At 42.5% G+C, this 23,352-nt stretch overlaps 1 protein-coding gene across 2 annotated transcripts in view; it reads left to right on the top strand.

Moving 5' to 3' along the window:
* Positions 1–4,310: 4,310 nt before the first annotated feature.
* Positions 4,311–23,352, top strand: part of Fam228a (family with sequence similarity 228 member A) — a 25,519-nt gene continuing 6,477 nt past the window's right edge. The window contains exons 1-6 of one of the 2 annotated variants that reach the window (XM_021202788.2): positions 4,311–4,542; positions 4,957–5,063; positions 7,926–7,994; positions 9,324–9,512; positions 11,094–11,175; positions 11,295–11,469. In XM_021202788.2, the coding sequence (XP_021058447.1) occupies positions 4,971–5,063; positions 7,926–7,994; positions 9,324–9,512; positions 11,094–11,175; positions 11,295–11,469 (608 nt within the window). In that variant the 5' untranslated portion in view covers positions 4,311–4,542; positions 4,957–4,970. The remainder of the gene's footprint in view (positions 4,543–4,956; positions 5,064–7,925; positions 7,995–9,323; positions 9,513–11,093; positions 11,176–11,294; positions 11,470–23,352) is intronic. The other variant, XM_021202790.2, reaches the window with a different exon arrangement.

Raw genomic sequence — 23,352 nt, 5'->3', positions numbered from 1 at the left:
TGGGGACCTGTGGGCCTTGTGATGGCTGTGTGGTCATGGGGACCTGTGGAAAGAGCACGCTGACAGAGGACATTAGTGCTTGATGTGAGAAGTGAATGAGAACAAGAAACCACAGACAACTATGTTCTTGGAATTTTTGTCTTGAGGGTCTGGATGGATGATGGGTTACTCATGACTCAGCAGTCTGAGTGGACCTGGGGGCAAGTGTAAAGAAATACAAAAACAAAGGCGATGCTTTCTGGGGCTACATTAAAGATACCTTCTACCATTACAATATATATTTATAGAGTACATTTATAGAGTAGCAGTTTAGTTTTTCTCTAGCTGTTAATTTAAACACGTTCTGGGGCTAGGGATATAGCCCCGTGTGAGCACTGGCATGCACAAAGTCCAGTCTCCTGCATCTCAAAAAGAAACTGATGAACAAGTAAGCATAAACAAGCTCTGGTGAAGGCAGTTTTCCCACTCTGTGTTCTCAAATGGTAAGTACTTCTGACGACCAGATGTCTCACTTGAGTAGTTCATGTGCCTTGGTGGAATAATGGTGAACATGTAAGCGACACGACACTGGGCTGCTGCTGCTGTTGGCATAAAAAACAGAACGAGGTGATGTCTCTCATCCTCTTCTTCATGCATTTTTTATCAGTCTTTTTTCTTTAAGATTTATTTATTTTATATATATGAGTACACTGTCACTGTCTTCAGACATAGTAGGAGAGGGCATCAGATCCCATTACAGATGGCTGTGAGCCACTGTGCGGTTAACTGGGATTTGAACTCAGGACCTCTGGAAGAACAGCCAGTGCTCTTAACCACTGAGCCATCTCTCCAGCTCCTTATTTCAGTGTCTTAACTCTGTGATTCTTCATCTTTTTAGAGCCTTGGTAGGAGGAAGTGGAGTGGGGACAGGAAGCTTGGCACATATTAAAAGTGGGCTCTTCTTTTTCCTCTCATCATCACTAAGAGAGACTTCTTAGAGTCATGGCAGATCTCCTCATGACTTCCTTCCAGCTAATTGCTTAGTGTTGTCTCTGGCCCTCAGCCTCGACTGGAACTCCCGTAGCTCTCACCTGGAGAGCGTGCTTCTCCAGAAATGTAACTTGGGTTATTTTCTCATCATCTGCTCTGTTGCTATAGGTGACACAAGGAATCTTTGCACCTTTAGGTAGCGGCTTGTGTGCCTGTGTGTGTATGTGTGCGTGGTGTGTGTGTGTGTGTGTGTGTGTGTGTGTGTGTGTGTGGTTGTTGTTGTTTGGTTGGATTTATTTTTGGTTTTATTGGTTTTTTTTTTTTTTTTTTTGAGACAGGGAAAGGTTTCCTGTAACTTTGGCTGGTATCAGACTCACTCTCTATCCAAGGATGAACTTGAAGTTTAGACCCATTTGTCCCCACTTCCTGAGTGCTTGCTACATGCTCAGTTTATGCAGTGCTGGGGATCAGACTCTGGGCTTTGTTCACGCTAAGCCAACTCCATTCCTAGTTCAACGGTCTTCTTCAAGAGCCGAGGCCGAGAGCTGCCCTGTTCTGTGACTTCAGGCCTGGAGGGAGTCAGACCCTGCCTCTCACTTATCTGCAGTGACTGAGAGAAAGGACCCAGAGAACACCAACCCTGTCTCACTTTAATGCCAGCAGGCATGAGCTTACTGTTGACTTGCTTGCATTTGAGTCAGGTGGTTTTTTTTTTAATTTAACTTTTAATTTTTATTTTTTTTACATACTCACTGTACATCCTACTTACTGCCCCCCCCAGCCACCTCTTCCCACAATCCTTCCCTCTGTCTCCCCCTCCCCTTCTCCTCTGAGAACCCTGCCCCCAACCCTGGTATACCAAGTCTCTGAGAGCCTGGGCATATTCTCTCCCACCGAGGCCAGACAAAGCAGCCCAGTTAGAAGAATATATCCTATGTACAGGCAACAGCTTTTGGGACAGCCCCCTGCTGCAGTTTGGACCTAAATGAAGACCAAGCTGCACATCTGTTATATATGTGCAGAGAGGCCCAAGTCCATTCTGGGTAAGCTCTTTGGTTGGTGGTTCAGTCTTCTGAGAGCCAGCCACAAGGGTCCAGATTATTTTACTCTGTTGGTCTTCCTGTGGAGTTCCTAGCTCTTTCAGGGCCCAAAATCCTTCGTCCTGTTCTTCCATAAGAGTCCCCAAGCTCCATCCACTGTTTGGCTGTAGGTCTGTGCATCTGTCTGAGTCAGCTGCCTCTCAGAGGACAGCTGTGCTAGACTCCTATCTGCAAGCATAACAGAGTATCATTAATAGTGTCAGGGGTTGGTGCTTACCCATGGAATGGGTCTCAAGTTAGGCAAGTTATTGGTTGGCCATTCCCTCAGTCTGTACTCCACTCAGCCCCACCATGACCCCCATCCCTGATTTTCTTGTAGACAGGATAAATTTTGGGTCAAAAGTTTTGTGGGTGGGTTGGTACCCCATCACTCTACTGGGGTTCCTATCTGGCTACAGGAGGTGTCCTCTTCAGGTTCCACATCATCCCCAATGTAGTGAGTCACAGCTAAGGTCACCCCTATTGATTCTTGGGTGCCTCCCTTATCCCAAGTCTCTATCTGGTCCTAGAGATGCCCCCATCTCCCCAACTCTGTCAGTCGCAGATTTCCATTCATTCTCATGGCCAACTGGCCATCTCCCCTGAGACAGGGTCTCATGGTGTTACTCTTCCTAGCTTGGCCTCAGATTCCCAGAGCTCTGACTGCTTCTGCCTATGGAGTACTAGGATTAAAGGAAGACCACACACACATGCACATGCACATGCACATGTTCTTGATCTTTTTTGTAAATCATGTAAAACTTACCTTCACACATTTAAAGCATAACTCCTTAAAAGATTCTAAGAGCAAAATCAAGTATATTGTAGTAGTACTCAGCTATAGTCCAGAATTAGTCCAGAGGTCAGAGAAGTTACTAGGTTGGGTATCAATACTTGAGTCATCCTGATCATGTTATTTGAAGCCATAGGATAATGTGAGAATGAGTGTCAAGAAGGACTGAGAGCTAGGTTCTGTGAGAGGAGTCAGCTCTGGCCAGAGTGGCTTCAAGGACTGGTTCTCCTTAGCCAAGGGACACTCTGGTCCTGTAAGCACTTTATCCCTATGGCACACTCAACTCTTTTTCTTTTGTCGCTTTCCAAAGGTTTTGACAGCCACATATCCTGATTCTTGATCTGTGCAAGGGCCCACTGAAGATGGATGCTTTAGAAGGAGTTACCTGCTGAGAGGAATCCTTCAGAGAGGGACCAAGGAAGATACTTAAGAACCATTCTGTTCTTATCTTCAATAAACTCTCAATTTTTAGTTCAGTGTCTGTGATGATTAAGAAATGACAATACCTTTCCCCAGAAGTATATTTTCCTTTGAAGTTAAAAAGTATCACCAAAGGATCCATAGAAATGGTGATTTTACTGGATGCCCGTCTCAATTCATATGGTTTGTGACTAAATTCTTTCTGCTCAGGTACCATGAAATTGAGTCTTAAGATAGTGTCTCATTCTATATTCATTATCTGCCTTATTCCCCAGAACAGTTATCTAGTCTCTTAAAATCTTTCCTTCAATCTACATATGGTTCCAAGGTGAAAACTCAATAATTTTTTTAAAAATATTGTGAGAAATTTCAGAAAAGTGTATACAAATAGAGATAATTGTATAAGAAACCTGCATTCAGTTCTAACAATGAAAATATGGTCTGTCTTGCTTTACCTATTGCTACACAGTTCTCAACCATAACAGAATGTAGAAGCAGCTCTTAGATATGTTTCCAAAGATTGTCTTTCCAGATGGTGGAGAGTAGCCTCCTTTTTATTTCCCTGTCCTTGGATGGGAATAGCAATTCCAAATACTTCACAAATAGTTCTTTGAAAGAGCCTCTTCCTGGTTGTACATGACTGTAACCCCTCCACCCCCTTGGAGGCTGATGCAGGATTCCAAGTTGCAGGCCAGCCTCTGGGTACATAGGCTTAAGATGAAATATGAAAGGTTGTGGACAACTACCACACAGAATGTCATACTGTTACATTGAATATTTTACCATATTTAATATTTGTCAGGTGTTACGATTTGCTATCATGACTTAAATACATTTTTATTTACAATTTTAAAATTATTTTTAATATCAGTAACTACTAACAAACTTCAACCAGGGACTCTGACATCCCACACTCCGACAAATTGAGGGGAAACGCCCCCGAAAGGCAAGGAGAGAGGCTAAGTTTAAAGTGTTCTAGTTTCCTGTGGATACGCCATTCTTCTTTCCAGGGACGTTGGTGTCGCAGGCCACCTAGACCGCGTGGCCTTGCTTCCTATACTTACCGACTGAGGCTGAGGTACCACCCACCGGAACTGGCTGAGGGAGTGCGCAGTGTGCACAGGGTAGCAACCAGTCGCTGGAGAATAGGCCAGCCCTAAGGCAACCTGGGAGGCCTGTGGGCCTGAGGTGACCAGTGACCCTCACGGGGAGCATCCATCTGTTGGGAGGGGAGCCTGTGTCCTGCGGTGACCAGCGACCAGCGCTGCCTCTGGGCCTGAGGTGACCAGTGACCCGCACGGGAGCGTCCATCTGTTGGGAAGGGAGCCTGTGCCCTGCGGGCCTGAAGTAACCAGTCAGCAGCGCAGGAGTAGCCATCTGAGGGGAGGCCTGTGGGACCTAAGGTGGAGCCTCCAGTGCAGGAGCTTCCATCTGAGACCTAAGGTAGCCTCCCTTATCCATTCAACAACCCTGGAACATCCTTCTGACGGGAGGCCTGCAGCCCGAGGCAGCCACCTCTCCCTGATGAGAGTCTCGGGCTATGCAACCAGTAATGTTACCTGCTTCTGTCCCAGGACAGCGAGGGAGGGGTCTCTAGGGCACAAGAAAGGAGAATGTCTAAACCTAGTTCAAAGTTTCTAAGGCCATAGTTTTTCCACCCTGACACACTAAGTCTCTTCAGTTTTTCTTGCTCAGAGATTCTACTACTAATGGCTGACACAAAAACTTCCAAGTGTGATGAACATTTCAGTGTGGAGAAACTAAAGGAATGGCCAGAGCCGGAGTCTGTTTCTTTAATGGAGGTAACATAGCACAGCATTTTTTTCTTTCTCTCTCCTTCCTTCCTTCCTTCCTTCCTTCCTTCCTTCCTTCCTTCCTTCCTGCCTGCCTGCCTGCCTGCCTGCCTGCCTGCCTGCCTGCCTTCCTTTTCCATAAGAAGCAAGCTAATTTTACTTGGGGCCACGTGATAGTTCCTATTGTGGATACACTGTTAAGACTGACATGGGGGTTTCTTGAGTGAAAGTACTTCAAGGCCTCTTGATTTTCTTTTCTTTCTTTTTTAAAAAGAACTATTTATTTATCTTATATATACTGTAGCTGTATGTTGTACATTGTAGCTGTCTTCAGACACAACAGAAGAGGACATCAGACTCCGTTACAGATGGTTGTGAGCCACTATGCGGTTGCTGGGAATTGAACTCAGGACCTCTGGAAGAGCAGTTACTGAGCCATCTCTCCAGCCCTTGATTTTCTTTTTGAGTCATCTTTCAATGGGACATAAAATCCCTTGAGTTTAGGACCAATTTGGTGTCAATTATGTGTGTATTTCCAGTATTTTATGGCCTAGATTAGGTTTGTAGAAGGATCCAGTGAGTGGAAATGCCTGGGTACAAATTTGACCAAAAGCCATCCTGAAGGACAGGATGTCTGTCAGGTAGGTAACCCAGGTAAATGTGACAGTCCAGAGCTTGCCATTCCATGTCTGGTAAGGATTTGTTCATAAACTTTAGTTTTAGGATTCTATGGTTTGCCTCATTGTAAGGAAAGCTCTTGAGAAATGTTCTTGCCCCCTTTGGCATGGTGACAATAAGAATTGTGAAATATGAGTTTAATATTTTTGCATTTGTGAACAGGGGATTTCATTGAGGCTGCTGTGAATCATTAACATGTCTATATTTTCTGAAAATAGTTCAAAGAATAACTTATCAATGACAGACAATCTAGATCTCTTTTTACAAATTAGGTTATATTTATCTGTATGTGTGTGTATGCAGAAGGCAAACACACAGGGTCAGCAAGTCAGAGGACAATTTTCAGGAGTGGGTTTTCTCTGACCACGTGTGTCCCAGGGATTGAACCCAGGGGTTAGGCATGGTGGCAAGCATCTTTACTGGCTGACCCATCTTGACTGCCTCTTATCGACTCCTCCTCCTTTTCCTCCTCCTCCTCCTCCTCCTCCTCCTCNTCATCATCATCATCATCATCATCACTATTATTATTTTATAGTAGACCTGGCTGGTCTGGAATTTGCTATGTATACTAGGCTATCCTGGAACTTTTGGAGATCCTTCCTGGCTTTGCCTCCAAGGCGGCAGGAGCAAAGGTATATGCCATCCTACCCAGCTAACTTTGTTTTCATAAAAAGTTGACCAAGAGTGTCTTTGTTCCTTTACTAATAATCTTACTAAGAAGTCTAAAATACGTGATAAGTATACCAGTGATACCTACCAACATGTGTGTTTCCACTTCTCTAAATAGTGATTATTCTATGCTTACAGGACAGGGGAACATTTTGTTTCACATCCTTTTTTCATTGTATTTTAAGATTATTCTGACCGGGCTTTAAAGTAAAATTGTACATATTCTAGAAAATTGTACATATTCTAGAGCTTACATTGGAGAAGATCTGATGAGCTGATCATATAGCACTTTGGACTCCATGTGAGCATAAGTTATGGGTGGAAAATGCAACTCTCCTTTTGAGACGTCTCTTATTTACGGATGTGGTGCCTGAGGTTAGGATTTAGTTGGTCTTGATGCATCCAGTGTGGTAGACCAGAAGGATGAGCCACAACTGAATAACAAAATTCTAAGAAATTATAAGAGTTTTCACGAGGGGCCGTTATTTTAGGCAACAGTGTATATCTTCTGAACTCTGGATTTGTGTTGTTCCTTTTTAGTCATTTCAGGAGAAAGGCTGCTGAGCCGTTCGCAGCAATGCTGCTGAGGAGCACCGTAGTGAGGGTTTGGTGCATTGGTGGCCTCACACTCACAGTGAACACATGAAGCCCCTGCCCAGCTCGGAGGCTTGGGCCAGTTTTACCGAGTTGAGTTTTCTGTTTCTCTGAGTCCAGCTCTAAACCGAACTTTCTGAGTTTTGCTGTTAGTTTTTTGAGACAGGGTCTCATGTAATCCAGGCTGGCCTCTAATACCACCACACCTATTTTGTGACATTTTAGGGATTGAACTAAGAGCCTTCTAAAAGGCTTCATGTCTCCCAGGCAAGCATTCCACCAACTGAATCATATCCCCAACTGTTGAGGTTTTGTTGTATGAAGAGGCCTAGTAGAAGGCAAATCTTCAAGGGGCTCTTATGATATAAGAATGTCTGAAAAGAGAGCTCATTTTATAAAAAAATAATTAGTAACCTTCTTGGGACTTTTAAATTTTATTTTGAATTATGTGCTGAATGTGCACTGTAGTGCAGGTGCCTCCAGAGGCCAGAGGTGTTGGATTCCATGGAGCTGGAGTTACAGGCAGCTGTGAACTGAACTACGGGACACAGGATTCAAACGCGGTCGGTCCTCTGATGAGCAGAATGTGCTTATAACTGCTGAGTCATCTCTTCAGCCCCAACTTCTTAGAACATTAACAAAATATAATTTAATGATATAATGTCGAGGAATGTGTTTCAAAATAGTCTAGGTGGAGGGTAGAAATATGAGTGGGGGTTTATATGAAGTGAGATTGAGTTGTGACTTATTAAAACTAGGTTATGAGTTCATTGAGAACAGTATTTAACTCTTCCCACAGTAGCAGGTTAAAGCTGTGTTTTGAGATACAGGCATTAGATTTATGCAAGCGACATTGGGATAGTGCCCTGGGATTTGTCATTCTGACTGGTCCTTCAGAATTTTTGACCTACCATTCAATTTTGTTTCTAGGTATTAGCTCGAGAAGACATCGATAAAGCTGTGCATGCAGTATTATTTAGAGAAAACTATGTTGTGAAGGTAAGCTCTGGTTGCGCACTGTGTTCTGAGTGGCAGGCGCGATGCTGGGCAGCATGACCAACAGCCACCTCTGCCACTCTCTGCTGGGAAAATGACAAAGCTTAGAGCAGCGAAGATGTGTTTGGCTCAGAGACTCAGGGCCTCTCGCAGCCACAGCACCCATCTCTGAGAGTCTGTATAGAGAGAGCAGCATGGCAGGCAGAGGCAGAGGTGCACACCTCTGGGTGTCCAGGAAGCAAAACGAAAGGAAAGAAGGGGCCAGAGTCTTGGTGTCTTCTTCAAAGGCATGCTCTCCACAACCTACCTTCCATCTGCCAGCCCTGCCTCCTAAAGTTTCCACCCCAACCCAGTAGCCCCACCAGCTGGAAACATAAACCAGCACTCGAGTTCTGGGGGACATTTAACATTTAGGCTGTAATATGTCTGCCAGAGACTCACTTGCAGGCAGAATGAGGCACCTCTGGTTCCTACCTTTAAGCTGTGGAGCACTGAAAATGTGTTACCTCCTTGCAGTGTCACTGAAATGTCCCACATCTTGTATGGACCTGCTTGCTCTTGAGGAGTCTGTGTGACTGTTGTAACTGTTCCCTGTCTTTGTCTTACACTAAACAGAACAAGTTTTCTACCCAAACTTGCCTCTCTCCCTGCTTTCCCATTTTGTATTGGGCTATGTAAAACCACCAGCAACTAATTAGTATTTAAGAGTAATGGCCAGGTAAGTAACTAATAATCTCTATGAGATTAACAAGCTTTAAAGGAGTTTTCATCTGAAAGATTGAAATTTGGTATTATAACACTTCCTTGGCATTTTTATTGTGATTCATAAATTACATTCTCTCTCTCTCAAAATAGTTTATTGAGTACACTGTAAGAGAGCAATGGGCTAGGCAGTAACTAGTCACTTGCCCATAAGTTCTCATTTGAGTATCATGAAGGCAAGTGTCGCGCCTTGCTAGATTGCTGGTTGGAATTGTTCTTCCCATTCAGACACAGAGCTGTGGCAGTGAATCCTAGATACAGAATGTGTGACTGGGTAACATTTTGAAAATTTTAGAAAGAAATAAGACTTTGGTGAGTGAGTTAGGAAAAGTTAAATTTGGTTTATGAGTTGGATAACAAGGTTAATCTGAAGGTGCAGAGAGATTTAGAATTTTCCATATTTTCTTCCTGTCCTGTGCTCTCTTTCTGAAGTTTATTCTGCACTCCAGTTACTTGGCATAAGGAGTGGACGGCATGGATAGCAGAGCCTAGGAATGGGCTTCCCCCTCATCAATAAAATGATAATGTGTGAAAATGTTTTTAATTTGTCTTTTTCTATTACTTTGTTAGAGATTGGATACATATTTACAGCATCTGGCTGTTTTTAAGGAAAGAAGAAAAGAGATGTTACATAAGAAATGGGTTGAAAATGTGGTGCAACCTCTTCAGCAGAGAATTACAGATAAAGTAATTTCACATAGAAGACCTGGAAAAAATCAAGTGAAATATGATCATTGCTTAAAGCCCTCAAATAAGCCGGTATGTTTGTCATTTCCTTTACTTAACTATGATCTGCTTGGCCTTCCTCTCCTGTTGTTTTTCTACTGTCTTACTGTGTGCCTGATGCTGCTTGTGAGGCACTAGGTCCACATTGGAGGTAGAAAGAGGGAGGTGACAGTCCTGGAACTCTGTCTCCTGCTCCTTTGATCGGGAAGCACAAAGTCTCCAGCACTGCTTACCAGGCTGGGGTCAACGGCAAGTCCCAGTTCTGAGCAGGGCTAGGAGAGTGTCTGCTTCTCTGCGGCAGTGAGTGGGAGAAGGGGACTGTGTGACCATGCAGTCAGGTGACTGTCCCGCGCCAACCGTCTCGCCAGCAAGAACGACGCGGCACACAAACAGGATCCTTCTGTAGCAAAGCTTTTATACTCTTGAGAGGGAGAGCACAAGCTTCCAAAATACGGAGACCCCGAGCAACAGAACTGCCTCCCTTATATAGGAGCTCTACTCCGCCTCGGACGTGGCGCTGATGGATTGGCACAGGTCGAATCATACGCTGCTTGTGGACGTTGTACATCGTGGTGCGGAGCCTAGTGCGCACCACGATGTACAACGTCCACAAGCAGTAGTATCACTCCCAGCAACGGCTGTAACGGCTATGTGAGGCCGGCTATGTGAGGCGGCGCTCCACAGGTGACCGCTAAGCTTAGGGACAGACAGTTCTCCTGTTTGTTGCGGCTTTACAGAACTACAGCATTTCCAGCATCTGATTTTAACGTTGCTTTTCACTTTGAGGTCAGGAATTTATGTCCTCGTTTGCAGTAACAAGTTTAACTGTGCTGAACCTTTGCCCCTTGGAATTTATCAGAAATACAGAAGAGTGTCAGAGACATTGAGAAGCATCGAGTATATTTATAAACAAAACTTCAGAAAATGTGCATCGGTTATTTATTTCTAAATATCTTAAGATCTGGAACTCCAGGTGTAATCCAAGTGTCTTGAAAGTGTGTGCTCTTTCAGGAGTAGAGAAGAACAAATGAAGCCCTCTTCCTAAGGCTTATCTTAGGGGAGGACATTCCTTTTTAATGGCTCCTCTGCCTCCTACACCCCCAATCTCTCATGTTCCTTATCCCTGCTCTTCTTGTCATTTTAAGAGCAGTGGGTGGTGTTCCAAGGAGTCCTTCTCCTCCCAGGACTGGTTAGGAACACTGTCTGTGCTCCTAAAGGGATGAGCCTAGCCTCTCATGACCAGGCTGCCGCTGGGGGGACGTCTGTTCTGCACTGAGAAACTCATGAGGGCGGAGCTTGGCTGTGGTGTGGCATAGAATGGCTGAGCTAAGATTGATGGCTGTAGTGATTGTGTAAAACTACAAAGAGAAGGTCTCTTCCGTGTGCGTGGGCCTGCCTCCTTTCTCTTATCCGCATTTACACTCAGTGAGGCATCCCCACTGGAGACAGGCTCACCCGCATGCTGTGTGCTGACGTCATTCCTAAGTCTTGACTTGGGAGGCTTTGGTAGAGTATGGTGGAGTAAGGCCACGCTCCTGTACTTAGGTCCAGATTTAAACTGCTCACTGTAAACTGTAGTGGGGACCTCAAAGAGTCTCTTTTTTTCCCCTGTAGACTAAAGTGTCTTCATCGTGTCTGTTTCAAAAACAGCAAGAGCTCAGAGAAGCAAAAGGAACCAGTTACCAGCATGGCAGAGGTGCTTTGCTACCAACCAGAGGCTGCATTGAGGACACAGCTAAGTGTCAAATAGTCCCACCTCTAGAGCCCTGGACTTGTTTTTAAAGAGTTTGATTTTGCTCTTGTGTCTTCCTATAGGAAAAATGCATGACACACAAAAAGAAGCCAAAGAAACTGAGAATGGTCTCCCCTTCACCAGATCGCCCCCATTCCCACTCAGGCCCTATTGCACCTGTCCCAGAGAGAGGCAGAGAGCCGCTGCGCGGCTTGTGCAGAGTAAGGCTGGTGGCAGGAACAGGTACAAGGGAGCCAGGTAAGCCAGCCAGCAGGGAGGGCTGGGGCTGAGCCCTGGGGTGGGTGGAGCTCTAGGAAGTATCCAGAAAGAGAATAAGAAGAGAGCAGAATGGAGAAGGGGTGTGGTCAACTGTTGGTGGCCACTGAACCCCAGTAATAGAGTCACTGAACCCCACTGATAGAGTCAATATATTTTTAAGAGTTTATAACAAAGTAGGTTTTGAAAACCACTGTGAATTTTCACATTAACAGTAGGAACAGTCATAATGGTTTCACTAAATGTAGAAAATTAATATAATTAAAAATCTAGTGACCCCCTCCCCAATTAGCGCAGTTTAGGGAGACAGAAATAAACAATTTGCAATAAGGTTCTATAAATTGTAGAGATCACAGTGAAACATCGAAGCTTTGCCTTTGAGTTTATGAACCAAACTCTTGACACTTCAACTTCGTGCCAGAGATTTGTTTTTTAAAAGATTTATTTATTTATTTTATGTATGTGAGTATACTGTTGGTGTCTCAGACACACCAGAAGAGGGCATCAGATCCTGTTACAGATGGTTGTGAATCACCATGTGGTTGCTGGGAATGGAACTCAGGACCTTTGGAAGAGCAGTCAGTGTTCTTAACTGCTGAGTCATCTCTCCAACCCCTCTCCAAAGATCTTAATTAATAAGACAAGGGAAAGAAATAAAAGGTAAAGGCTGGTGAGATGGCTTAGTGGGTAAGAACACTGACTGCTCTTCCGAAGGTCCTGAGTTCCATTCCCAGAAACCACATGGTGGCTCACAACCGCCTGTAATGAGATCTGGTGCCCTCCTCTGGTGTGTCTGAAGTCAGCAACAGTGTACTTACGTATAATAATAAATAAATCTTAAAAAAAAAAAGAAATAAAAGGCAAAAGAGATGGAAAGCAGTAAATAAAACCCTTCATATCTAACAGAGAATATGATGCTCTATATAGAAAACTCAGAAGGCTATAAATAATTGTTTTGTTTTTTGAGACAGGATTTCTCTGTGCAGCTCTGGCTCTTCTAAACTATAAGTAAAATATTAAGAATAAAAGAATTGCAGGGAGGGGCAGGTGATGGTAGATAACTTTTAGGAAAGGGGAATAACTTTTAGGAATTTGTGTTGAGGGTGTGGCCCTTGAAGTTATGCTCCAGTGGATGGCCCCCTCACAAGTCTATGGGCAGCACAAATCAGCCTTGGTGGCTGAGGGCTAAGAAGAGATGGGGAATGAATCTAGGAGGAGCTAAGGGAGGCGTGAGGGGTGACGGGATTAAAGTGCACTGTATATATACATGTATGAGATTCTCAATTAACTAAAATATTAAAATAAAGTTTAGAAAAGATTATCAAGTACAAAGTCAATTTACAAATCATTTTTTTAAAGATTTATTTATTTATTATATGTAAGTACACTGTAGCTGTCTTCAGACACTCCAGAAGAGGGCATCAGATCTTGCTACGGATGGTTATGAGCCACCATGTGGTTGCTGGGATTTGAACTCCAGACCTTCGGAAGAGCAGTCGGGTGCTCTTACCCGCTGAGCCATCTTACCAGCCCTACAAATCATTTTTATTTCTCTATATCTAGCCAGAAAATTAAAGTATGTGTAATAATAACAAAATCAGAACAGCGCTAACTATCCACAGCCCCACACACATGATTTCCCATGCTCACATGGTACTTCCTGGTATTTGGGACCAGAAAATGCTTTGTATTGAGGAAATTTGTTAGGAATGATTTTGTCCAGAGTAGTAGTATTTGGAGACAATTCTCATTGTTAGGGAGGTAAGGCTGTATGGATAGAGGCAGACATATTGCTAAAAAAACCTGCAATAAAGTTATATGTATGTATATACCGATGTTTTTATTTTTAATATTTTAATTATCTTTCAGAAGAGCCAGAGAAATCCTGACTCAAAAAACAAACAAACAAAAATATTTATAGCTTTCTGGGTTTTTGTCTAGAACAGCATATTATGTTAAATATGAAGAGTTTTATTGTTTCTATTTCTTTTACCTTTTATTTCTTTCCCTTGTCTTATTAAGATCTCTGGCACAAAGTAAGTGGCAAGTGTGAGTTTCTTTGGTTCATAAATTCAAAAGAGAAAGGGAAAGGTGCTCTTCCAAAGGACCCAGGTTCAAATCTCAGCACACACATGGCAGTTCACAACTGTCTGTAAGGGGATCCAGTGCTCTCTTCTGGCCTCCATGGGGACTGCATACATGTGGTACTCAGGAATACGTAAAGGCAAAACATAGAAACGAATGAATCTCAAAAGTAAATAAATGAATGTAAAAGAACTCCCTCCCCTCTCTGGCACTGCTCCTTAGCTGTCCAGTGACTTCACAGTCATGAGGGTCCAGGTGGCTGTCTGGTTCTTTCTGGTTGCTGCAGTAGATGCACCCTGCACATGTGTCTCTTTCCCGCTCTGCTCTGAGGCAGGCAGGGTTTTGCATCCCAGCATAGCCTGGCCTCACACTCTCCACCCCAGCTCTGCTTCTCCAGTGCTGGATCACAGGCACTGCCCTTTGCTTCTCTTTCCCTGGAAAGAGCAGTGTTGTTTCATCTCATCCCCGGTGATGTGCGCTGCACTCTACTCTCAGTTTCTTTCACTGTTAAGACCATTTTTTTTTCCAGTTTTTTTTTTAAACAATTTTTTATTAGGTATTTTCTTTATTTACATTTCAAATGCTATCCCAAAAGTCCCCTATACCCTGCCCCCTGCTCCTCTACCCACCCACTCCCACTCTTGGCCCTGGCGTTCCCCTGTACTGGGGCATATAAAGTTTGCAAGACCAAGGGGTCTCTCTTCCCAATGATGGCCGATTAGGCCATCTTCTGCTACATATGCAGCTAGAGACACGAGCTCAGGGGGTACTGGTTAGTTCATATTGTTGTTCCACCTANAGGGTTGCAGCCCCCTTCAGCTCCTTGGGTACTTTCTCTAGCTCCTCCATTGGGGACCCTGTGTTCCATCCAATAGCTGGCTGTGAGCATCCACTTCTCTGTTTGCCAGGCACTGGCATAGCCTCACAAGAGACAGCTATATCAAGGTCCTGTCAGCAAAATCTTGCTGGCATATGCAATAGTGTCTGGGTTTGGTGGTTGATTATGGGATGGAGCCCCGGGTTGGGGTAGTCTCTGGATGGTCCATCCTTCCATCTCAGCTCCAAACTTTGTCTCTGTAACTTCTTCCATGGGTATTTTGTTCCCTATTCTAAGGAGGAATGACATATCCACACTTTGGTTTTCCTTCTTCTTGAGTTTCATGTGTTTTGCAAATTGTATCTTGGATAATCTAAGTTTCTGGGCTCACTTATTAGTGAGTGCATATCATGTGTGTTCTTTTGTGATTGGATTACCTCACTAAGGATGATATCCTCCAGATCCATCCATTTGNCCAAGAATTTCATAAGTTCATTGTTTTTAATAGCTGAGTAGTACTCCATTGTGTGAATGTACTACATTTTCTGTATCCATTCCTTTGTTGAGGGACATCTGGGTTCTTTCCAGCTTCTGGCTATTATAAATAAGGCTGCTATGAACATAGTGGAGCATGTGTCTTTCTTACAAGTGGGAACATCTTCTGGGTATATGCCCAGGAGAGGTATTGCTGGATCTTCCAGTAGTACTATGTCCAGTTTTCTGAGGAACCACCAGACTGATTTCCAGAGTGGTTTTGCAAGCTTGCAATCCCACCAGCAATGGAGGAGTGTTCCTCTTTCTCCACATCCTTGCCAGCATCTGCTGGTTAAGACCATTTTTATTTAAACACTAACAACTACAGACTTTCTCCGTGAGGCAGTCTGCCATCCATCTAACTTAAAAGGCTTCCTTGTACACCTGAGCTATGCCCTGGTTTTAGGTTGTATACCATCTGAAAACCATCCTCCCAAGTCTGTCATCTCTCAATCCTGATCAGCTTGGGTTGGCTATGAAGCGACACCCAGTCTTCAACCATGTCAGAAATCTGACAATGACTCAGATATTACCTGAAACTATAAGGAGCACAGAGTATAGCTTCCAAAACTCTGCCAATGTATAGGGACAGCTGATCACCCGACAGACCCTCAGTCCGCAACACGTTGGAGCATCAATCTGTGGCCTTCTGGCCCAGGATCAACAGACAGACCTCGTGAAACAGGAATTATAAAGGACTATCTTATCTGTCTTGGCAGAACTAAGCTGTCAATTATCCTGTATCTTGTGTCATTTCATGGACAGTATAGGTCTGTAGAAGAACTAGGCAGTTTCTGCCCAGTTGCTCCCTTGGCACGATAAACAACCTTGCCTGGAGGTGGAGATGCTCAGTATCTGTGAACTGAAGAAAGGGGGTGCTGTCAGGAGCAGGTATCTCAGCATCAAATGATCAGACAGCATTAAATGTCAAATCCTGTGGATCTCTGACGTTTTTGAAAACTACCTATGCCAAGTATATCTGAACTGCTAAGCGTTAACTACTCTCAGCCCTCTCTAATTGAAATATCTTGAAAACACCCCTTTAATTTACTCAGAACCAGGAATTTGCTATCTGGCCCTTAACTCGTATTGCTTAAACATTTAAAAAGTTTGTAATAGTAGCTATAGAAGGACTAGGTCTAAGCTTTGTATTCTTAACACTTTGAATCAATAGAAGAAATTTATACCAATGCAAACCTTAAATCTGTATCACAACAGATCAAAAATAATTTCTGTACCAATGTCAGAAATTATAACTTTAACTTCGTAACAATTATAAGGGTTTCTACTAATGTAAGATATACCTATGCAATGTTTTGTTCAAGAGTAAATTTGCTAACCTATCCTTATTTGTCTATTTCTCTAACTTCTACGATATTACTATATCCCCCTTTCCTCATCCACCCTCCCTCCCTTACCTGAAAAGAAAGGACAGAAATGAGGAAAGTGAAGGTAGCAGTCCCCGAGTTTAAGCTCTCTAGTTCCCTCCCTGTTCAAAGCTACATTTGTAAAGTATCCCTTAAAATGGCAATATATCTACAATGCATAACATAACCAGAACCATCCCTCACAACCTAAAGGACTGGGACAGCGATCTTCTTTTGTCTGATTCTAGCTGAACTGGGGCGAAGGATTCCCCTTCAGGGGGCCCAAAGGGAAATAGGAAATTTAGCTTTGTCAAACAAGAGCGAGCCGGTATCATTTGCCTTCCAGTCACTCTATGCTGAGAAAGTTCATTGCTTAGCTGACACCTTGACTATGACAGTCTGAAAGGCTGGATAGGTGAGCTAGTTATTCTGAAAGAGTTCTGGAAGTACGTCTTTAAAAGAAGCAGCTTTGATGTAGTTTAGGTAGAATCAAACCAGGAGGGAATGGAAGGTCTGGAAAGATTGTGGGAATCTCAGTATCCCAGAATATGAATCTTGTCAGAGCTGTCTTTTTCTTCTTTCATCCTGCAGTATACAAAACTTACAAGCAATATATAGTTCTGTAAAGACATTCATATGGAATATACAAGGTGAACAGATTGGTTAGTGAAGGTCAATAAAGAAAGATGATTGCCTTTCTTTAGAGGTTAGTTTGATCACATAATCAGACTGCAATATAAATTTCTATACATGCTATCTTAAAGGATGGCATGTAATAACAAGTCATGAGAATTTTGTACCCAATAAATGTTATTGGCTGTGTATAGAAATATTAGTCTCAGCCAGTTCCAGAGCTGTCTCCATAGACAGAGACATATACATCACCACATACACATCACCTGTTTTGTTGATTGTTTTACTCTCCCTTTGTCATGTCTGATTTTTATCAACTTGGAAGGAACCCGTAGCTTTTCTTTTCCTGTGGAAACATAGGTATAGCCCCTTCCCCAGTGTAACACATTTCCCATTTTCCATACTGATGTCAGAATATCCTTAATATAAACAGGCTGGTTTAGTTCAGTAGTTTTTTCTACAACCCAATGTCTTTCAGCAGCTGTAGTGGTTTTTTTCATTAGCATTTTAAAAATTTAAGGTTAATAAAGTGCTGTGTAATCTATCTAGAGGAGGGTTGCTGCCCCCTTTTGCCTGTTAAGCATCTCCTTTAGAGTGTGATTAGATTTCTCCACAATCGCTTGTCCTGTAGGATTGTGTAATATGCCTGTAATATGTTTATATTATGTAAAAAAATTCTTCATCTTATTAGAGATATACACCAGACTGTTGCCCATTTTAATTCATATGGTTATTCTGATAATGGCCATAACTTCTAACAAATGTGTAATTATAGAATCAGCCTTTTCTGATGCTAAGGCAACTGAAAATCCTGAATAGCATGTTGCACATACTTCAGTTTACCAAACTCTGTACACTTCCTACCAATAGATGGTCAATTTCATTATTACCTTGTGCCAGAGGGTCTGGCAGACCCATATAGGATCTTATGTGTGTTATATATAGTGAATAATTCCTATTTCTGGTCATTTGTTATAGCTGAATAAGTAGTGAAGTCAATTCAGAATCATCTTGAATAAGTTCAGCAGTCCCTATGTGTAAAACAACCCTTTCTGCTTGTCGAGAGTCAGTTACTATATTAAGAGACTCTTGAAAATCTGACAACACCATGAGTATTGCATATAGTTCAGATTTTTAAACTGATCTGTTAAGGACCCTCAGTCACCTTGCTTACACCTTCTGATTTATATCCTGCCTTTCTTTATTTGCTGGCATCAGTGTGAAATGTAGGGGCTTCAGATATTGGAGTTCTTTTTACTATACAAGGGAGAGTCCAGTTAGTTCTTTTTATGAATTGGAGTCTCTTGCTTTTAGGGTATTTGTTGTTATTCTCTCCCAAGAAATTACTGCATGCTCTTTGCCANTGTTCATCTTGTGCCCATAACGAGGCCATCTCTGCATTAATAAAAGGTACCACAATTTCAGCTGGATCCATTCTGACTATTTGTCAAAGTCTCATTTTTCCTTTTAGTATCAATTCAGAGACCTTCTCAATGTAGGTTTTTTAGTTTCTTACTCTGGTTGTGTGCTAAAAATATCCATTCTAAGATATAATCTTCCCTCTGCATGAGAATTCCTATAGGGGGATGAGTAGAAGGTAAGATGACTAAGATGCAGGACATCTTTGGATTGATAAGATCTAGATGTGTATTCTGCAATTTCCTTTCTACTAGAGCTAACTCCCAAGCCTCAGCTGATCATTTCCTGGGGCTATTTAAATCTTTATCACCTTGTAAGGTTTGAAATAAATTGCATAGCTCCTGAGTGGTCAAGCCAATCACAGGCCACAGTCAGTTAATATTTCCCAGTAGCTTCTGAAAAAAATCATTAAGTGTCCTTAATTGGTTTCTTCTGATTTGCACCTTTTGCGGACTAACCTTTTGCTGCAGACCTATACTATATTCTACATAATTAAAAGAATCTCTTCTTTGTATTTTTTCAGGGGCGATTTGCAGTCCTTAGCAAGGCAGGTTTTTTTTTTTTTTTTTTTACTTCATTAAACATTTTTTTCCAGAATAGTATATCTGGATCAGCCAATAGGATGTCATCCATATAATGATAAATAATGAATTGGTGAAATTGTTTGTGAATCATCTCCAATGGCTGTTATACAAAAACTGACACAAAGTAGGGCTATTTAACATTCCTTGTGGCAGGACTTTCCAATGATATCTTTTTATTGGGCAACCTCTATTGAAACTGGGTACTGAGAAAGCAAACCTTTCCTTATCATGTTCATGAATTGTGAAAAAGCAGTCTTTTATATCAATCACTATGATAGGCCATCCCTTAGGCAACAAGGAAGGCAATGGGATTCCCAGTTGTAAGGAACCCATTGGCTGAATAACCTTATTAATTGCTCTGAGATCTGTCAACATCCTCCTTTGCCAGTTTTTGTTTTTTGTTTTTAAATGATAAATACCAGAGAATTCCAAGAGCTGGTGGACTCCTCTATATGCTGAGCCTCCAGCTTCTCCTTGACTAGCTGTTCTAATGCCTGTAGTTATTCTTTTGTCATAGATCACTGACAAATCCAAATGGGTTGGTCAGTCAACCTCCTTAGTGGTAAGGCTGTTGGTGTTATTGGCATCAGAGGCTCCTAGGGGTAGAGCAAAATTGTTAGCCTCTGCTGTATCTTGTTTATGGACAGCCTGGACAGTCTGTAACTGTCTTTGATAATGTTCCCTAATTAATTTAAATTTTTTATTAGGATCTTGACCAGTTTTGTGGCCAGACACTGAATCTGAGGGGATATTAATTTGTGTTTTCCATTGCTGTAATAGCTCTTTTCACCATAAGTTAATGGCTATATCAACCATGTATGGACTTAATTTTCCTACCTGACCTTCAGGTCCTGTACATCTAAGCCATCTGGTGATTTGCTTTATTTGGGACAAAGTCCCAACTCCTTAAAATTGGATGTCTATGTCTTGAAGTGGCCACCTTGAAGGCCAAGATTTTAGAGAGATAATGGTCACATCTGTGCCAGTGTCAACCATTCCTTCAATGTCAATATTGTTTACTAGTATTGTTTACTCTGATCCTCTATAGAAGTTTGCCAAAATATTTTTTTTGACTCCCTTTTAAGTTTTTTGAGTTGTCTATAAGACTTGCCTCAGCCTTGTTATCTGGTCTCAAAACGAATGTTTCTGAAGCAGTGATGTTTAATTGTCCTGAGAAAGAGAACTCTTCCTGCCTGCTATTGGGGCCTGAAAGTAGCCCCCCTGGGAGGGATTTTTTTTTGTAGGGTGTGTTGCACCATTTGTCTGTTGTTGCTCTACATTCCCTAGCCAAATGTTGGCCTCTGCCACATCTTTGACATATTCCAGAAGGCATAGCCCCTTTTGGGATTACTTTGTTTTTCCCTGCAGTTATTTCTGAGATTACCTCACCCACCACAATTAAAACATTTGAAATCTTGGGTCATCTCTAGTTCTCTAGTGGTAGCTTCTCCTATTACTGTCATATAGGCGAGCAAGGTCTAACATCAGCTGTATGTCTAAGCCACTCATCTATTGATGCTGACCTTGCCCTCAGTGGTCTGATTACTTCCTTGCATTCAGCATTCACATTTTCAAAGGCTAAAGACTCGATTCTTGCCTTTCTTGCTGCTGAATCTGATATACTCCTTTCTACAACTGATGTTAACCTTTGTAAAAAGTCAGGGGAGGTTTTTTGTGGACCGTGCATGACTTGAGTAAATGGATCAAGTCTTTTCCCTGATTCTGCGACTTTGTCCCAGGCCTTTAAGGCTGATACTCGGCACAATGCCAGAGTTTCTTCATCATAGACAGCCTGCACCTCTACCTCAGCAAAGCAACCTTTACCAAGCAGCTGATGTTCGGAAATCTCTCTACTCCTGGATCTATTGTGTCGTGTTATCTTTCTCAACTCTTCTCCCCACCATGCAAACATTGTAAACATGATGCAGGTTCTAGTATTGCTTTTGCAATATCCTTCCAGCCTTGGGGGATTACTCTATTTTTTTTTTTTACTCTATTTTTAATAGACCATGAAGTCAGGATTTGTTTTACAAATGGAGAATGCATTCCAAAATTAGTGACACTTTCCTTAAATTTCCTCAGTTCTAACACATCCACGGGTTGCCATTCCAATTCCTAATAACCCTGTGGATGATCATCATCTGGAAGACTTTGTTGTATACTAACCAGACAGACTAAAGTTTTTTTTCTAATAACTGTTTGTCGGCTTTCTCGACCAAGCCCGCTCAGTCAGTCAACAGGTTCTCCAGCACGGGAGTGAGGATTAAAAAGAAAAAAGACAGTTAGACAGACAACATTATAGCGTGACCCCAGTCAGTTCTGAGACTGAAGGCGAGTTTTTATTTTCCAATCCACTTTTTATACCATTTTAATTACATGCAAGTGTTTTGGGCAAGCAATACAATAAGGAACTAACAAATCAGCATGGAATTGTATGTGCTGTGCTGCCATGACAGTTGCTTAAAAGGGCTTGTCATAATGACCCAAATACTGGAGCTGACTTCCTTGTCCAAGCCCAAAAATCTTGCCTGAAACCTAGTTCTTTTGTTCCACCCTAGGACTAAAATTCTTGCCTTACCTTACTTCTCTATTACAGCCTAAAGTTAGATTCTTGCCGAAACTTACTTCCTTATTATGTCCTAATGTCAGATTCCTGCCTGAAGCCCATTTCCTTATCCTTGGCCAATGTCAGACTCCTGCCAAGTGGTACCCCAAAAGGCTTTCCACACTTTCTCTAATTTTATCTTCTGAGTATTTTCCTTAACTGAGATTTTAAAATTCTCCCATTAAGGTCTGTGTCCATGCTTCATCTCTCTCCTTTTGCCGCTCCTCCTGTTCCTCGAGTTCCTGTATTCTTTGCTCAAGGTTCTGCCTCCACATTTTAATTTTTTCTTTATATTGCAACTCTGATATTTTGTTATCCATTTTATTTTTGATTGATTAATTTTAAAAGGTTATTCTCCAAGTCTTGCTTCCAATCCTCATTATTTTCTCTCTGCTGCTCAGTCTGATCTGTGAGCTGTTGTCCTTTGTTCTAGCATCTTTTCTAACTCCTGTCTCCCACCTTCATTTTCATCTTTCTGTCTCTTATTCTGATCTATAATTTCTTGTGTCTTCAACTCTAGTGTTTCCTCTAGGCCACGTTGCCAAGTTGTTCATTTTGCTCTATAATTTCCTGTATCTTATGTTTCTGTTGTTCATTTTGCTCTATAATTTCCTGTATCTTCTCTTCTAGGCCTGCTTTCACAATCTTAACTTCTCTTTATGTTGTAGTTCTGATATTGTAGCATCTGCCTTATGTTGATTTAGTAAATTATCCTCCAGACTTTGCTTCCAAATTTTATCTCTATCTCCTTGCTGTTCAGTCTGTGTGAATGTGTGAATTGTTGAATCCTTTTTTCTAGTGTCTCTTCCATCTCCTGTCTCCAACGTTTATTTTCTTCTTTCTGTTGCTTATCTTGACCGATAAAATCCGGAACCTTTAGTTCTAGTGTTACCTGTGATCTCTTTATCTAGGGCCCTGTCTTTTGAGAAGACGTAGATCAAGAGGATAAATAGTGCAATACCAATAAATGACAAAGTGCCTATTTCCTTTAAATCCATTCCTGTGAAACCATTTAGAATATTATCCCTTAGAGCCCCAAAGGTATTTATTGTGTTTCTTATCTTTATTATCAATGTATGATGCTTGTTACCTGATCCAGAGCCCTTTGTACCTTTGTCTCCCTCTGTGTCCAGTTCCGAGTCTGGCTGTCCATGTCCTGTGTAGATGCCGGGGGATTCGGGGAAGCAAACACAGAAAGGCTCATTAGCATCAAATACAAACAGCAGCAGGGCTGTGTTCTGTTTATCCTCATGTTTCCAGTGGCTAGACGATGATGAACAAATCCTTATGAGATAGATAAGGGGATGGGAAAGAGAAGGCTTATCTCCTCAGTAGGGAGAGGCCGTGTCTCTCTGAGAGGACGCATCATCGGGAGGGTGCCTTGTTTAACAAAGGAAAGAACTCGAGAGTGATACACTAGACTTAACCAGGAGCAGTGGATTGCAAAAAGCAGAGTCTGTCTCAAGTGAAAAAGTGCAGAAGCCCCCTTATCTAATCAGCAAGAAAGCCAGGCTGCTTGAGGACCTCGGTCCCTGTCCTCTCTCCTGAGACTGTGCTGCTTGAGGACCTTGGCCCTGTCCTCTCAGTGCTTGAGGACCTCGGCCCTGTCCTCCCCTGAGACTGCACTGCTTGAGGACCTCGGCTCTGTCCTCTCTCCTGAGACTGTGCTGCTTGAGGACCTCGGTCCCTGTCCTCTCAGTGCTTGAGGACCTCAGTCCTGTCCTCCCCTGAGACTGCGCTGGTTGAGGACCTCGGTCCTGTCCTCTCCTGAGACTGCGCTGGTTGAGGACCTCGGTCCTGTCCTCTCCTGAGACTGCGCTG

Source organism: Mus pahari, chromosome 7 (genome assembly GCF_900095145.1).
Source record: "Mus pahari chromosome 7, PAHARI_EIJ_v1.1, whole genome shotgun sequence".
Lineage (NCBI taxonomy): Eukaryota > Metazoa > Chordata > Mammalia > Rodentia > Muridae > Mus > Mus pahari.
This window is presented reverse-complemented; position numbering and strand designations above follow the sequence as displayed.